Source organism: Gambusia affinis, linkage group LG02 (assembly GCF_019740435.1).
Source record: "Gambusia affinis linkage group LG02, SWU_Gaff_1.0, whole genome shotgun sequence".
Lineage (NCBI taxonomy): Eukaryota > Metazoa > Chordata > Actinopteri > Cyprinodontiformes > Poeciliidae > Gambusia > Gambusia affinis.
This window is the reverse complement of record NC_057869.1, coordinates 19,067,126-19,085,132: the sequence shown is the minus strand read 5'-3', so window position 1 is coordinate 19,085,132 and position 18,007 is coordinate 19,067,126. Positions and strand designations below refer to the sequence as shown.

At 36.4% G+C, this 18,007-nt stretch overlaps 1 protein-coding gene across 2 annotated transcripts in view; it reads left to right on the top strand.

Moving 5' to 3' along the window:
• The window catches only part of mettl15 (methyltransferase like 15), a 53,990-nt gene that overhangs the window by 1,517 nt on the left and 34,466 nt on the right, over positions 1 to 18,007 (top strand). For both annotated transcript variants that reach the window (XM_044100794.1, XM_044100783.1), the window contains exon 2: positions 72 to 310. In XM_044100794.1, the coding sequence (XP_043956729.1) occupies positions 86 to 310 (225 nt within the window). In that variant the 5' untranslated portion in view covers positions 72 to 85. The remainder of the gene's footprint in view (positions 1 to 71; positions 311 to 18,007) is intronic.

The following is an 18,007-nucleotide window of genomic DNA, read 5'->3' as shown; positions in this document are numbered from 1 at the left end:
AGTGTTAAAAAACAGCCACAAACCTGGAGTAGTACATTAAATTAGCATAACTTGCTGTTGTTTCTCCACAGGTCATTACAAGAACATGCTTTTTATCTCCAATATAATGATATGGAAAACAAACCCAGCAGCACGAAGAGCATGGAGGTCATTAATGTTGAGGCTGAATTCCACCACCGCTGGTTTGTCTTCTGGCCCTGGTTTTTGGGACAGGTCTGACAGACTCTCTTGTGTTTCTGCTGAAAAGCCTCCTCACACGCCTGTCATGCTTAAAGAAGTGCTTCATTACTTGGACGTCCAGCCAGCTCAGGTACGTTCACACCTTAATTATCTGTTAACGTGTTTTTGTGTCTTTTATAAACGAATCACTTTATTAGCTACACTTTATTAGTACCACTTTGAACTTCTTATGCTTTTAATTATCATGTTTTTATTGCATTTAGCAAGATGTTATAAAAATTCCTTGGAGATTTTGTTCTAAATTGACAATACAAGATAGAACTGGGCAAAATGACTGAAAAATGCATCACAATATGAGCTTATCTTAGTTTTTTGTTTTATCCATTTGAAATAAGGATCAGATTAAGAAAGGCTGAATTTAAATGCTTTCAATCATAACTTTTAACCTTTGAAAAGAGGTTCATGCAACTATGAAAAACTGTGAAATATATAAATGTACTTGTCCGTGTGCAAAAATTAACAAGATATAAATTCTTAATGATACACATGTGCCAAGTTGAGTGCATAGCACCAAATTCCTTGCTTACGCCCTCCATCATAGGTGGGACATTCAATGCCTGGAACTTGAATGTCTTAGGACTGTGTAGTATTGGTATTCTGAAAATTGAATTAACTATTGCTTAATTCAAATAACGCAAGCTGAAATATAATTTACCCTCTTCTGTCTGCGGTGCACCGATTGCAATTTTCTGGCCAATAACTGATTACCGATCTTTAAATAGCCTGACCTGCCGATTCCAATCTTGACCAATACCAGTTTTTTTGTCTGAAAAAATTCTTGCTAAATATAGCAAGAAAATTTCTGAGTTGGCAGCAGTGGTGTGACTATTATTAACTGAAAACCTGCAGTCGTGTTTCAAACCCCGGTGGGCTGGTCTGCCAGTCAAACCTCTCACGGGAGAGCAGAAGAGGTCAGTGGTTGATTTTTAAATCTTTGTTGAGGTAGATAAGGTTGGCCTTACCTTTGCCGATCACCGATCTCCCAAAATTATGGAAATTTGCTGGCCGATAAATTGGTGCAACCCTAATTTCTGTAAGTATCTGCAGATTAGGAACTTTGTGAAAACACCTTCTCAACTTTGCGAGGCCTGTACCGGAGATGTAGAGAGACATATTACAATATTTACCAACTCCAACTTCATTGTCTCCTAACTTAACGAGACACTACAATATCTAAGCCTTCCCAAAATTGGCAATATAAAGGAAAATGGGGGAAAAGATCTTGGAGCACTCTTACCCCTGACTGTGTGCAAAATAGCCTTGAATATATTCATGAGTGTTCTATTAATGCCCGGCACTGCTTTATACAATTTAGGTTTTTATACAGGTTACATTACTCAAAAATTATGATGCACAGCATGTTCCCTGAAGCTTCACCCTTGTGTGAGAAGTGTGAATCCATTGAGAATACTCTTATTAGACAGCTATGCAGTTTGTCCTGAACTTCAAGAGTACGCATGTGACATATTCTCTTTCCTTTTCATGATACTGGAAGTTCAGGTGGTGACAAATCTAATTCTGATCACCCTGGGAATATCTGATAAGTTTATGGAGCTCCAGGTAGCACAATGGTGCCTTCTAGCCTGTGGTGTTATAATTGTGAAAAAAACAAAGAAGAGGTGCCTTCCATCAAACATTGGCTAGCAGATCTGACAGACACTCTCCTTTAGTAGAGAATCAGATTCATCTTAAAAGATAAGCTGAGAGATTTTGAGAACATCTGTCAGCTTTTTAGTCTCTTATCTTGACAAAGAACCTGCTAAAACGGTCAGTAGCATCACTGGGGAGGAAGGGGCAGTTGTGTGTTTTGGGGTAAATTCCTGCCTGAAGAAAACGTTTCTTTAAAAACATGATTGAAACTTAAATTATTTCAGGCAAGAGGTTTTTTTTTAATAATAAGTAATAATTTACATTTTTTCTCATTTGTTACCATCGTTTCCAATATAATACTTCACCCACTGATGTATTGTCATGCTAAAAATGACCCAGAATGTGCTCAGTCTGTAGGCAAATGTGTGATCTATGACTAAACTGAATGTAGACTGACCATCCACACTGGTATTTGCAAGTGATTAGGACATATTTTAATTTCAGCCATTGTTATCCCGTCTGCCTTTACTTGATCTAGTAATGCCATAGGCATTCAAACTCACAATGATGAGTGTTTCTCAGGCCTTTTAATTTTGCTCTTCTCATGTGCAAGAATGTGTGATTGCCAATTATTATTGAAAACTTCATTGTTTACTATATTGGTTTGTTTTTAATTGAGTGAGGAAACAACAATAACTAAGCATTAAAAGAATTCCCTAAACATTTGCGTCATAATTGTTCCTCACGTGTTATTGCAACTTGAAGAGAACCGTGTGGATTGACCTCCTAAATGATCATTTTTCTCCTTACTGAACGGTTGCTGAGATCGTGTTCACACTTCACATTACAAGGCACTCATGAATTGGACAGGTTGCCAGTATCTTGGCTTTCACTTAATGTATGTACTACCAGGACAGATGGGCATGAGTCAAAAGCCTTCTGGTGTGGAAGGCATGTTAGGAAGGAAAGTGATGCCCCCCTCCCTGCTTATAATACATGGTCAAGGCAGGTGGGGGCCACGGGTCAACAACTTAGTCAGGATTTGCGCCACTGTAGGGCTGTTGGCAGGACACAGGGTGCTGCGTCGCTCCTGCCTGAACTTTAGCACCTCTAAACTCCTCCGCTGCCCGCCCATTTGCCAACTGTCCCAAGACGGCTTGCCAATCAGATGCTCTTAAAAAGCAGTTTGATAGATTTAATTAAATTTTTTTTGTATAGTACATGCTGTAGACCTCAGTCAGTGTGACATTCTGGAAGAAATGATTTATGGTCACACAATAAAAGTCTGTTATACCTTGTTTCACCACAGAGGGCTGTTTATTTATTTTAACATCCATGCAAAAGTGCTGCTTCTATAACCACAGCATGCTTTCATGTTAATGTTTTTAGATTTCTAAATATAGATAGTCCTACTAGTTTCATTCCAAAAACTCATTCATTTTGTGGGTAGCTTTTTGTCAAACCTTTTGAAAAAGATTTTTTGAGAACTTCTATTTGTAGCAGTTTGCTCTTGGTGTCAGAAACATATCAGCTGTCGTTTACAGACAATCTTTACATTAAAGTTAATGTTTCTATAGAAAGATATTTTTTCATGTATTTATTTAACTATGATTTAACCATGTAGCCACCATGAGATTATGCTGCTGCCTAGCAGCAGCTGAGTCTCGCTTAAAATTACATTTTGTAAGGCTGACCTGACAATAATAGGTACCAGCATAATACACAACAGTTACAAACATTGCATACAAATAGCACCCACAATAACTATCCATCCTCTAAATCTAAAAAAGTTAACACAAATATATACATTCCACTCAATTTTGTATTTTTTTGTTTCTATTGTACATTTTACGCCAAAAACAGTGACATATATTGTTACCGCCTCCCATCATGATAGATATCGTGATATGAATTTTATGCCATTTCACACATTTCTACTTTGCAATATATTGTACAGCTCTAGTTGAAAATAAATTTAAATCCCCGTTCTTTCTCATTTTTATCAATGGTTTGAACTTTTCTTCTCCATTCCTAACTAAACTGCATTGCTGGGATTGCTTAGGTGTTCAACCAAGATTTCTTTGGTCATCTATTTTTGGAAGGTTTTCGCCAAATAGGAAAAAAGACTTAAGACTGGGCCAGAACATGCATGAGAAAATTATTCTTCCCTTTTAGCTTGGGAAGATTTTGGAAACTCAAAGGAAGATGTTGAGTCCTGCTGAAGAAATCAGTGCTGTAATCTGGGCCAATTTTGTTCTTTCATTCAGTTTTCCTTCCCTTTGTTCATTCATTCATTATTTTACAGATGGATAGAGTCATCTTGTACAGTAATGTCTATGTTGACATAACTCTTATGAACAAGCAACGTAAGAATGCCACTAAATAGGAACTGAATAGACTTATAGTTCACCTGCTAACACTCAGTACAGCCACAAAACAGAATCAGCTAAAGGACAACAGTGTCACTGATAGAGCCACGTGATGCCTATGTTATGTTATGTACCGAGCAATTTGTTTATGTGACTACCTGTGTTTCCACTGAGTTGGTGCACCATGTACAGATCATAAATATTGTGTAAAAAGAGCTGTGGATTCATTGTGACAGATTCTTTTTTACTTTCACACAGTTTTAGCAAACGTACATGCAATATAAACTAGGGAAAATGATGGAAGAAAGTATTAACTCAGCTGTGTATAACCTCACACCAAATTTGAGTTTATGTTCTGTTCTCACAATCAGAAACCTTCAGAGGCAGCAGCTGGTTGAGTGTGCTGTGGTAATCTAGCCATAAAACGAAGGACCTCTTTAAATGAGCAAATTACAGTGAATAATATAACCCAAACAAAAAAACTAAATAAGCTATTTTACTTCAAGGACGTATGTAAATTTGAATAAAAATATGTTTTAAAAAATATTTCTTAAAACTTTCACTATGTCGTGACAGTATAACATGAGACAGATTATATGTGAAAAAAAAATTAGCTCCTCTGCCTCCTCACTGGGGGCATGTCATCTGTTTCACAGTGAGAAACAACCAATCAGAGTCAGAAGGAGGGTCTTGGCACTCTATCTTACAAGTGTACTCGCTGCTCAATGTGCTAATGGCAGAAAAACAACTTACTGTTACAGGAAAACTGTTTATCCATCACCATCTGTGGCTACGCTAACTAGCTTGAGAATTCATGGTGGGTTCCAGTGTGGAGAACTAGCTGTATGCTAGCAAAGAACCAGGGGAAGAGTGTGGGCAGCATGTAGACGACGATGATTGACGCTGCTTAGCTCCTCCTCCGCCATCAATCGTCAAGGAAGAGGACCAGTTCATTTCCCCAAATAAAATGTGTCATTAATTGTTTGGCAATTAATGCTTTTTGGATTGGAAGCAAAATTTATTTTATACTTATAAACTAGTTTAGTTCAACAAAAAGTACACATTTTCTTCATTTATTTTCAGACACTGTAGCTTTAAACTCCACTAAGTGACAAAAAACAGTCCAGGGGAGTCTGGACTCACTTCACAGCATGTCACCAATAGTAGTTTATCCCATTCTTTATTTTTTGAGTAGGGGTCGGGTTGGGTGAAGTTATTGTCCATTTTTTTTTAATTGAAATTAACTGCTCAATGTATTGTGATACTGGCTTTAAGTCATATCGCTCAGCCCTTCAACAAACACAAAAAAGCTCTGAAAGACATTCAAAACAAACTGTTCAGCAAGGCTAGATTGAAAGTAAGACTAAATACTCTGAAGCAAAATGTGAAGAAACAGGAACGATTTTTGTAGGGCACCAGGAAGTCCTCATACGATGAGAAAACTATAAATTCTATAAATAAAGCTTATAAAGAGGAGTGGGCTGAAAACAAAATGGCAAAAGACTAGCCAACTTCTTTATCTTTCAGGAGTAGTATGGGGTTCTTCCCCTGGACTCACAGCTGATGGCTCATTAATCTATTCCAAAGGATGCCCTTGGCACGAGAGACCTCTGCCAATGAAAACCTCTATATGCGCTTCATAACACATTATCAATTTATTTCTGTGTATAACCAACCTAAAAAACTGACAAAAACTTACAATATATGTATATATTTAAATTAGGCTTAGGACATGGTTTTACTTTTAAATAAAAAATTTAATCTATGTCTTCATCTACCTACTTTACATTAGGAGGCACAGGCCAAGATGTGTGTTTAGCACTAGGCCATACTGCAGCAACAGCAAACCAACTTATTGCATTGCTGTTAAAGTATGATGAGCTAGCACATAATGAAGTGAAAATTTATTGTATTCAACCAGGACAAATTAGCTACCGCCACAGAAGTATGTGACAAGACATCCAGTGTGGGAGGCATTGGGGCATTGAAACACCATTTACAGACATTAGTTTGACTGCAGAACTTGACTTGACGCTAATCACCGTTTAACTACTCCAGTCATACACACGATTCTCTGCCCTACCAGTAAGCAGACACTGCACATCTTTTAAAATCGTACTTATTCAAATCACTAGCCGTTTGGACAGTTCCTGCTTTTTCTTCCCAGTGTTGTGACTTGAACTTGTTGTCAGCTGCATTGCTGGTAGTCAAGCACATGCTTCATTTTAAGGTGGTTAAACAAATTGCTTGTATTTCCTCCCTTTGTAGAACTGTCACCCCACTCACTTCGCAGAGTACATTTTTCTGCTCTTGGTTTTACTGTTTAACCCTCCAGCAATTTTAAGTGATTGGATCATTTGGACCACATAAGGTTTTTACTTTGTGTAGTCGTCACACTGACCCCTTGTGCACTTTTCCATGATTTTTTATTTTTAGTAGACAAACTACAGCAGGAGAATACTACATCTCCTTCAACTTTTGTTCGCTAAGACCTAGAAATTGAGGCTATATGCAGGGTTTTACAGTTGCACAATAACTGCTTAGAAGATGGTTGTACTGATATAGAGTTAGAATTTGATGTAAATAGGATCAAGATGGGAATCTATCCTACCCTGTTTTAATGGTGAAGGTTGTAAAATCTTTATATTTATGCATCAGTATGTCAGTTGTGCAGGAGCATCAAAGATAACATGCTCCTGTGCTTGTGCGGATTGACGAATGACCAGCTTGTTAGCTTTCCACTTCTCGCAGGTTTGTATTTCCAACTAGCTTGAGGTGGTATGACATATTTCTACTGGAGGAAGCAGAACTGCTAGTTCATACAAGCTCACTGTAAAAAAAATATCCAAAATAAGTCTTTTGAATTTAAATATAATTAGTGTTGATGTTAAGGCCACCTGCTGGCACAGCATAGATATTGCAACAGGTTTGATGGGAATCCCACAGACACTATAGATCTGTTTAAAACACATAAAAAACAATAATTTTTGCGTAATCGTGCACAGTAATTCAAATTTTTTGGCAATGTTGCCATTTGTTGTAATTATGTGCTTTTCTGATACGCAACTGGATACCAAACCTTCTTTTCCCAAAAAAACCCAAAACAATCTGCAGTATTTCCACTGACCAATAAAGTTCCCTTTCTGAGAACTTGTTTTTTTTTTACCCATCAGTCTTAAACAGAGATATTTGGCAGAAATGTGTTATTGCACAATTTAATCATCTTAAGAGAATACTTATGAAAATATCTCGCACTGCCAAAATTTCTACTTAAATAAAATCACATATTTCAATTATTTGTAATAACAGTGTTGAATAGAGCCTGCCATAAGGTTGAAGATGTTCTCTGTGACTTTGTATTTATTTCCAGACTCAGCCAGCAAGGTGAAGTGCTAATGTTAATTTGAGCGAAGCGGTAATATGATCTTGTCTCTAAATTAGTTAAAAGCTTGAAGTTGCTGTTTCAGCTGTGCAGTCAGTGGGTTAAGAGTAAATATGAAGTACATGGATTCAGAGAGATTGCTTCATTACAACACTGTTTGTGCATGTTTTTCATCAGGTACCATAATATTAGAAAGTTGTCAAACATCTTTAAACACATTTTTCAGACTGCTAGTGCATTGTAGTTGTTTTATTGTCTGGCATAAATAATAACACTTGCATATAAACATATGGAAATTCTTGTAAATGCTAACAATGGCATTTTTGTTTTTATGTTGTATATCTACCCTAATATGCTAATAGATAATACATTTTTTGCTGCAGACATTGTGCAGAGGGGGTTTGTTGTCAAATGGTGTCTTAATTCACAATTTATTGATCAAACCCTGTGTGATGCTAAATGCGCAAGTTTTTTTCCCCCCCTAATTTCTTTCTATTGAATTGGCTACCACTTGACAGTGTTTTTCTTTTCTTATTTCTTCACACTCCTTTTTTGGGTGCACTGAGTAGTGAAAGAGGAGGCTGGTAAATAATTGATCCTTGTAACTAAACACTCTAGCCGGGGATGCTGGGGCTGATTGACGGCCAGATATTAGGCTCTTGTCTCGTAAGGTTGCAAGTTTAGTCTGAGGTTATCAGTGGCCAGAAGAGTCTTTCTCCCTTCCTGGCTCATTACTTTCATGAGTAGAACATTTCATAGTGGAGCAGTGGGTGGGGGTGTGGTGTGAAGACAGTCTGGGACTTCATTAGCCAAATGGGATGCCTCAGCCTACAGAGCGCCAAATCGTTCAGCCTAGCTGAGCAGACAGCCTCTTTGAGGGCACTTCACCACACTGTCTGCTAGACTTGTTTGAGCTCCAGTCTTACAAACTTTAGCTTCAAGTTCAGATGATCAGCATCATAAATAAATAAAGCCAACTTTCTTTGCGTCTTTTAAACAAATGATACTTGTCAGCACTCAACTCAAGTAAATTCCCCCCAAAATATACATCCACCGACAGCCGACACCCATTCAATTGCCTGCTGACTTGATTGGCCACTGAGCCAATCGCAATGACTTCATTTCATTTTGATCGCTGTGAGAATGGCATGGTTATTGGTGTCAAATGGGATGGTCAAAGTGAACTTGTATATTTTTGCTGACAAAATAACTTTCTAGAGTGCAGCAATCGTGTGGGCGAAATTTCTTGCAGAAGTTTGATCTGAAAAGGACTCTTGATTTCTCTCTATCAGATCTCTATCCAGTAGAGCAGGAATACCCAAGTCTAGTCCTCAAGATCTAGTATAAAGTAACGTTTTTTGCATCTCCTTCCAACACACCTAATTCAACCGAGTGGCTTTATGCCAGGATTCTGTGGAATTGAATGATACTCTAATGAAGGAGTCCAGGTTTGGTGTGTTGGAACAGGGTTGTATCTAAAAGTTACAGTATAGGAATTCAGAAGGACAGAACTGGGTTCCCCTGCAGTATAAAAAAGTTTGGAATGTTGTTGAATAGGTGATGCTATCATGTCAATATGGAACAACATTTCAGATAAATGTTTTAGGCCAGTTGCTGAATCTATGCCACTAGAAAATGATGGCGACGAAAGAGGATGTAAGTTATAGCTAATAAAGTAGCTAGTGAGAATAGGTTACCAATATATTTTTTTTTCTTTTTGTTGTTTTCCCAAAATAAAATAAAATAAATATCTTTTACAAGTAAACCTTCTGAAAGGATTTTCTTAGGGCAGAAAGAGTGGTGAGCAAGATCAATGGATGTGTGAGAGAAAATAATCTACATCTAGAATTTGTAAGACAACTACATTGATTTGGACAGATTGGGGGAAGACTGTGCTTCTACAACATTAAGCCCAGAGAACTGTATTTGCATATAGCTTGAATGCCAAGTATTTGAATAGTATAACATTGGAATCCATATTTAATGCAGAATTGATTTTATTATAGCAGGTTTTATTGCAATGTTTACATTTTTTCCTGATGTGAGAGTGTGGGTATGCTTATCAGATGGATGCCCTGTGGACAGCTGGATGGAGATGACTCATTCTTGCAACACATCTTTATTCAGTGTTTTTGTGTGAGTGTGCGTGCGTGTGGTGTGTGTGTGTGCGCGTGAATGAATCTGTGTAAGAAAAAGGGCCAACTACATTATCATGAGTCTTTTGTTTAAATATGTTCAGGATGATAAAAAAAACATGTATTATTAATAATAGATCATTTTCCTTTCTTGACTGACATATAAATATATATATATTTTTTTTTACAGTAAATCTCAATTTCCAAAGGAATTATTTTCTTTGAATACATTTTTTAAATTATTTGTGCACTTATGGAATAATCATCCAGACAGACTCAAGAAATGCTGTAAAGTAAATTAGGTAATTCTACACTCACCCTGACACCTAATAGTTAAAACAAAGAGGAAGATGATTGGGATCAACTTACCAGTTGTAAAATCCCTTTTAACATCATTTTCTGCCGCAGTCCTGCAGTAAAGTCCAGTCTAAGCTTATTTAAAGTAGTTTTTCACAAACCTTTTCCACTGGTTTTGCTTGTGATGTGTTCCTTCATCTAACATGAGCTGTTGCACCTTTTCAGGTTAGTTGTAGTACATCATGTGTAGCCAACATTATATGTACTCCTTTGACATTTAGATAAAGTTCTGTTGTTCTAAGCTAGAGTGTTCCCATTACTTTCCTACTCTTTTTCTTGGCTAATTTGGCAGGAAGGACCATGTCAGCTTGACGTTACATGACTGAGCTGACCTAAGCCAGTGCCACAGGTTTCTTTAGGCATTTCTCAGTGTTCATTTATAATGCTGACTTCTGCAGACCACCTAGAATGTCCTTGCTTAGAGTTAATCACTGAAATGTCTGTTCAATTTTCCATGAGCAGATAATGTGGAACATTAATTTTTTTTTAAGGAAAGCTAAAGACCCAAATTCTTCTGTCTAACTATATCCTTGTTGAGAAAAACAACATTTAAAGAACAGTTATGCTTGGGATCCAACCTTTAGTATAAACTTTGGAGTACCCTAAAAGTACAGCACACACAAAACTAGCATTGCTTCTTATTAAAAAGTCACTCTTAAAATTTAGGCATATTACAGATATTCACACACCTTCCTGTACAGGCTAAATGTACAGTTAAATTTTTTTTTAAAGAAGTTATGATATAATTTGTCAACTGTACTAAATATCATTTAATTCTGAAAGCATTGTATGCAATCGCTAGTAACCTTAGTAACACTGTTACTTTATCGTAATATCTTGAAAACAGTGTTTTTGTGTGTGCTGGCAATTACATATTTCAGGTTAGGACTTAATTTATTTTTCCAACAAACACATTTGGAAATTGCTGTTAGAGCTGATACTCAAGTAAATGCTAATCCTTCACATTAACAATATAGAGGTATTGATATAACCTCTGGTTACCCCAATATGATCAACTTGCAATACAGAAAACAGAAGTAGCATTGGTAAAAAAAAGAGGTTGGGCTGAGTACACCAAAAATTAGTTTTTGAGACACTGTGAAGCTTTCCTCCAAAGCTTTCCTTCAAGTCCATCGCCTCCCTCAAGCTACTTTCACAACCTCACCCCATTGCCTAGTTCCTTTCATTTCATACTCTGTCAACCCAGTCTACAAACTACTGGAAGCTTCATCTTAAATGCCTCTAGATTTCTTTTTACAATTACCAAGCCTTCTAGTTTGTTTCCTCTTTGCGTGCCCTAATGGACTTGGCCCTGTTCATCTTTTGTCTTCCTTTAGTGCCATGAAATTCACCTTCAGGAGAGAAAGCCATCTTTTCTGTTGCTTCTTTACATTTTGTGAATATAGTTAAAGGGTTCCACCCCCTCTATTCACTTTTACTTGTATGTTTTTTTGGGCTTTATGTAGTTTGCATTGTTTCTTTGTCCCACTGTATTGACAGTAGTGTTACACTTAAGAGAATTTCTTCAGTGCATGCACCAATGAAGCACAAAATCATTTTGAATAGATGCAGGACGTAATTTTGACCTTATTTCATGTTTCTTGGTAAAACAAAGATGGATCCTTTCATATCATTAGTCAAAGCTTTTATTTAATAATGAAAGTTGGCGTCCTTGGTGCCTTATATTTCTTTAAAATAAAGCTGTTGTACATAACAAAAACGTTTAATTTCCAGTTTAAATCGTCTTATGTTGAAAAGATAGAAGTGGTAGTTCTGCCAGTTTTTATATAGGTGTTGTGATGCAGAAGGCAGCAAAAAAGGGAAAGGAGGAAATTGCTATATATAGCACTTCTATAGCTGAAACCAGAGATTGTCTTTTCTCTCAATAATTTTTATATTTATGTAGATCAGTGTCTCCTAGATTTGTGTTACAGTCATAGAAAAACAGTTTTAGGCAAACCGTATGCACACCAAAAGAATAATCAGTGCTTTTAGGGTGGTGCTTGATCACCCATCTGCATAGGTTATGGGAAACCAATAGATTACAAGTTTGAAAGCTACAAAAAGAGGATAGGATATGGTGGATGCAGAGCTCAGCTTGTCCCAATAGTGGAACCTACTTGGTTTGTTTTTGTTTTGAAGATGCCTGGTGCTGAACGATGTGAACACAAGCAATGAGTCTCGGGACACAAAGATACAGCTGGCCAAGCAATCAATAACTACCCTAAATGCCTGTGAAACAATATTTAATATACTTGCAGCTAAAAAGATTAGATCTGACTAAGCTGCTGCTTGAAGACTGATCAGTGCAACATCCTCTGTACTAAACAGTATGCAAAACCAAACTTGTAAACTTCCAAGTTTGGTTTTCCCTTTACGCTTGGGTTTAGCTGCTTTATTGCTCCGAAGCGGCACTCAGGAGATGACTTATTTAAATATGTTCAAACATAAAAATTATTTTGTGTTTATTACTAAATCTTACAAAATTACTAATTCTAGGTACAGTATCGGCAGACAAAAAATTGGGGTCAGTTTTAGAATTTTGCACATCAAAGAAAATTGCAATAGTATTTTCACCAGGTTTTAAAATAACATATTATTGCATATGCATATTATATGTTGTAATATATACATATAATACATATTTATGTTAAATTCTACTTTTAACATGCCATAGCAGTGCCTGCAGGAGCTTGTATAGTAGAAACTAGGTAGATGAGACACTCACTTTATCTCCCTCTTATCCTGACACGCCCATGTCTCTGGAACAGGGAAAATCTGAACCACAGATCTTCTTCGATTCCTCCAAGGTCCAATCTTTATGCTCCCCTGCAATCTGAAACATTTTTCTCCACTTAACCTCAGCTGTTCCTCAGCTGTTCCTTTGCTCTTACTTTCACTATTAAACACAAACCTGAGGTCTATTGTTGTCTTCCTCTGATTTGATTTCATCAAACATTGGCTTATTCATCAATTATTATTTTTCCAACCACATTTAAAATGGTAGGTTCCCACTTTCTTTCCAGATTGGTAAACAGACAGTTTTTACAATCCTGATTTTTTTTCTCTGCTTGATGAATGCCAATTATTTGACCACTCTTAAAAAGGCTACAACTATGACATATGTCATTCAATGTGGTTGTTTAAGAAATGAGAAGCTGCTCATTGCATCAGCTAACTTATTGCCAACTGAAAGATAATTGCCCATGCAGCAATTACCCAGTAAGAGGCTCTTATTGACTTAACTATCTACTTAGTTAAGTCCAGGTGGCGACTTTTAGCAGTCAACATATAAAGCAGGAGTCAACAACTCCTGTCCTGTCTCAGAAGTCTTTTCTGGTCCAACACACCTGAATCAAATCTACATATAATGGTTTGTAATAGATGCTTATGCTGGATTATAGGCGGTAATAAGTTGTGATTTTTAACCAGTTGGGACATTCATACATTCCTCGACAAAATATCCACACTTTAGGAGATCAAAACATAAGAACTACCAAATATTGAAGTTTTATTATTTTTTCCAAATCCTACATCTGTTAATCTCAATCATATGTGCGATCAGGTCTATACAATGCATCAAAATCAATTAACTGAAAATGCTGCATACTCCTGTTGGATATGGGGGAGAAAGCTATGATCACATCAGACCTATTCATTGTTCGTCTATCAGATTAAGGTCATTCACCTCTAATTATTCTTCTCTGCAAATACAATGTCACATTCTCCAAATCTGTGCTCTCACACAATGTCATCGCACAGATCTGCAGGCAGTGCTCTCAACTGAATCATTAGTTTTTTCCCTTTTCTCAGGACACACACAAGCTGTTAGACATTTTACAGACAAGTGCAAAATCGTAATTATGTTTAATAAATTCAATTAAACACAGGTCGACCCCAGTTAAGGTGATGAAGTCTCACAAGAGTTATTGAAAGAAGCACAAGAGCTGGCTGCTACAACAGTCTTAATACTATTTCTTAAAAAAGACTTCTGATCAGAACCATTTCCTTGTCATTATTTGCAGAATAATGGGTACCATATTAAAATCTCAAATAATTAAAAATATTTTAATGTCTACCATTTTTTTACACAAGAAAATCTGAAATTGCACTGACATGTTTATGTTTTGCAATCAAATGTTAGAAAGTCAGAGTTATCTTGAGCCAAACAACTCTTTGGCTTGGAAGTAGATGATTAAAATAGTTATTTGTGTGTGTGTTTTCAAGGAAATGTCAAGTGAAAAACCAAGGGGTTTATTAGTGACATTTTTGATTTTACACAATGAAAGACATTGGCTCTTTTATATGAATTTTTAGAATATGCTTGTCAATGGCAAGCATGTTTGCCAGCAATCTATATAGTATCATAGACTAGATCTTTTTTTAAATCAACAATTTTGCATAGAAATTTATTATGTTTATTTGAAGGCAATAGTAGATGTTTAATTTTCTTTTAACTTAAAACAGAGGTGTCAATATATAAATGTGGCGAAAATGAATATAAACATGCAACCGCACCCAAATACAGCAGATTTCAGTATAAAACAATAGGAAGGTAAATTTCTTTTCTGCATGTAAAATTATATTTGATTTGATTCTTGATGCAACTCTAAATCTTTTGCCTAAGTTCTGTCTGCAGTTATCTGCATAAAAGATTATTTCTATAAAAAAACATGCAGCTCTGTAGCTCTCTAACCTGCAAGGGAAAAAAAACAAAAAACAGTTTGACTGGGGGATGGAGGTTGAGAGTGATGACTCATGCACGCAGTACAGGTCCCTCCCTTTTCATTTTTTTTTTTCCACAGCTGTCATTCATTGCCTCCAAGTCAGATCCCAACAATGATTTAATTTGCAAACATTTAGGATATGCTAGGTAAATAAAAATGCTGCCTATATCACTCTGTCACACAAATTGTTCTTTGAAGATATGACTACACCAGACTGCAGGGGAGAATCCTCTTCCTCCAGCTTGGACATGCTCAGGCTGAACCTTCGAATGAAAGATACAGGCACAGTTTATGTCTTATGTATATTGAGATGTATATTTTGTTATTTTAGTTTAGTTCATATATGTTTTACTTTTACTTTACTTTATTTATAAAAAATAAAATCACTCATTGCTATGAAAAAATAAGCACCCAGACTGGTGGAAATGAAATAAATGGAACTTGTTGGAAGGTTGTGTTACTGTTTGTGTAAGTACGCTACGAGAACAAAGATATTGCAGTCAGGACCTCCAGCACAACGTTGGTTCCAATTCAGTCTATGTCACCCCTCTCAGACCTGGTTGCAAAGTCATGAAGCTGATTTAACTTATCTCTGCCATAAGTTAATCAATATCTGTCTATCAGATTGGCACTGGGATGGACTTAATGTTCTAGCTGTTCTCATTTATCTTTTTTTGGTTGAAGGATCTGGTACTTGACTGACCACACGAAGACCTTAATATCATACAGGGACAACAGTTCAGCTATATATGCATTGTCTTGTAGAAAGACTTTACCAGGATGTTGCCTCATCCTCAGGAAAAAACTTGCAGATGGGGCATGCCACTGAACTCTGTATCATCAGGTTCCTCCAACTTACGACCAAAGGGGTGACCTGAAGTTGTACCTTAGGGCTAACGTTTTCCACCCAGTCTGCTCTCCTCTCCTCTCGACTGTAGAAAGTGTCTGATGTAAATTCGTCATCTGTACTCTCCCACTAGAGTCTCCTACGACCCTTTGGAGTTTCTACTTTTGTTCTGGCTGTTTTGACAGTGTCTAATTGTTAAAAGCTTGGCCACACACAGCGAATAAACAGAACGACAGCTCAAATCATGAGAATAAAAGGAAAAACAAAAGCAAGGCTTATTTTATTAAAATACAGCAGGGTATAGGAGAAGTGGGATACCTTAATTGAATTCTTTAATTTCTTTAATTTATTTTAATTGTATTCAAAGTTGAGCTCTTTAGGGTCAAAGGTTACATCTAGATCTCAGGAAGTGAGTTATGGAGCCTATCAGTTCATGGTATCTCCACATTAAAACTACTACAGACATTCCTGGATGTTAAAAAAATGTATTAATTCAACAATAAATCTGTCCATTTATAAAATGGTTAATTCAAATTATTGATAAGAGTGTTTTTCACCAACCATAAACAATTTGCGATCAGTGATGAATTGAGTTTTGATAGAAGTACTAACATTTGATCACTTGCAGGAAGATTGATATTTATGATAAAGAAATAATGGTTTTGATTAAGCACAAAACAATGTGAGTCTATGTCAGCTTTTGAAATATGGACAGGGTAATGTTTTCCTAATAAATAGAAAGATCCAAGACAGGGATTACTTTTAACAAGTATTGCAATAAAGGTTATGATATTTCTAGGTGGAATCACTGAATTCATCTGCCGTAGAGAATGGGTCACCTTCTCTATGGCTCTACGGATATGTATGCTAGTTTTACAGTTCATTGCCTCCTGAAAGGTGAAAGGTCGTTCAGTGGATCATGGTGAAAATGAGTCTTCCTTAGATTTGCTGAAACAAATTCACAAGGTGTTCCGTTCTTAGGACTTCACCTGTTGTGTGCTTGCTGTTTTCCCCATTTAAATAATTTCTCCTTGGAAACATGGAATGATTTCCTCATATATTTTCTTATACTCCAACATGTTTGTGATCCAAAGCGAATAAGTCAATATTGCAACTTTGAACTTAATTTGAAATACTTAGCTGCCAAACTATGAAAAGGAATCTAATTTAAAAGTTGAGCCGAACATAGAACTAGGTTATAATAAAGGCTAACTGGTACAAAACGGCATCAAAACAATGCGACACACATGACCATTTGACCTCATTCAAACTTCTAGCTGATATTAATCGATCTCTATCAAGTGCTGTTAAGTCTGTCTCATGTGTCAACAAGTCATCCTCTGTGACTTGTGACCTTCACCTTTCTGTTGACTGTCGGACTCTCCGGAAACTGCTAAATAAACGCCACTCGTGATGCCACCAATGATGCCACCACTGATGCCCTCTGGTGCCTGTTGTAGACGTCCCTGCTTCTTGCATGTCAAAGTATTTACATACCAATCACTGGTGTGCAAGTGTAACAAAGTAAATCCAAATTGGGAGAGTTCTATCTATTTTTTTTTTTAGATGTTTTTTTTGTTTTTTTTTATAATTATAATTGGTCTCATTTGATCTTTAAAGCAAATGCAGTCTGTAAAACACAAGGCGACTTCTTGTTACTTTGAAATGCCCACATACAGTCAATATTAAGTTAAACGCTCATAGTTTCAGAAATCATAGACATATCTTTTATCCCTGTCTCTCCGGGGAACTCCTCAGCATCAGTGCAGTGTAAGAGGTGTCTTTGGACTCTTTGAAGTGGGTGGACACTTGACATGGGCTTTATGAACCTTTTCCTGTGGAGGAGGAATGAGACTTGGGGTTTCCTTGTTATAGAAACACTTTTGAGGCTACTCTTTAATAAGAAAGGTAACTATATTAACAGAATTGAAACAGAGCTTTGAGAAAATATCTGATAATCCTGGTACAAAAAGATGGGTACATAAATGAGGAAAATATGTGAAGGAAGAGGAGAAATATATTAGAACATGGTCTGAAATAAATGGAGAGATGGCATTAGTTTTTTAAATCACACTCTAAGTAATTGATTAGTGAAAATCAGGCTTTAAAACAATGCATTTTATTTACAAAAATACAAAAAAACACAACTATCAAAACAGGAAATGATTTGTCATTATGACAATGAACCTAATTAGTGATGTAATGGTGTATAATTCATATTCTATACTTAGCAGTGCAATCATATTCTGATTGCACTGCTAAATAACCAACACTTTGAGTAATAGATTTATCATACACTCTAGCTTATTATTAAGCAGAGTCACAAAATTTATGCAAATGTTGTTTTTAGAAAATAATTA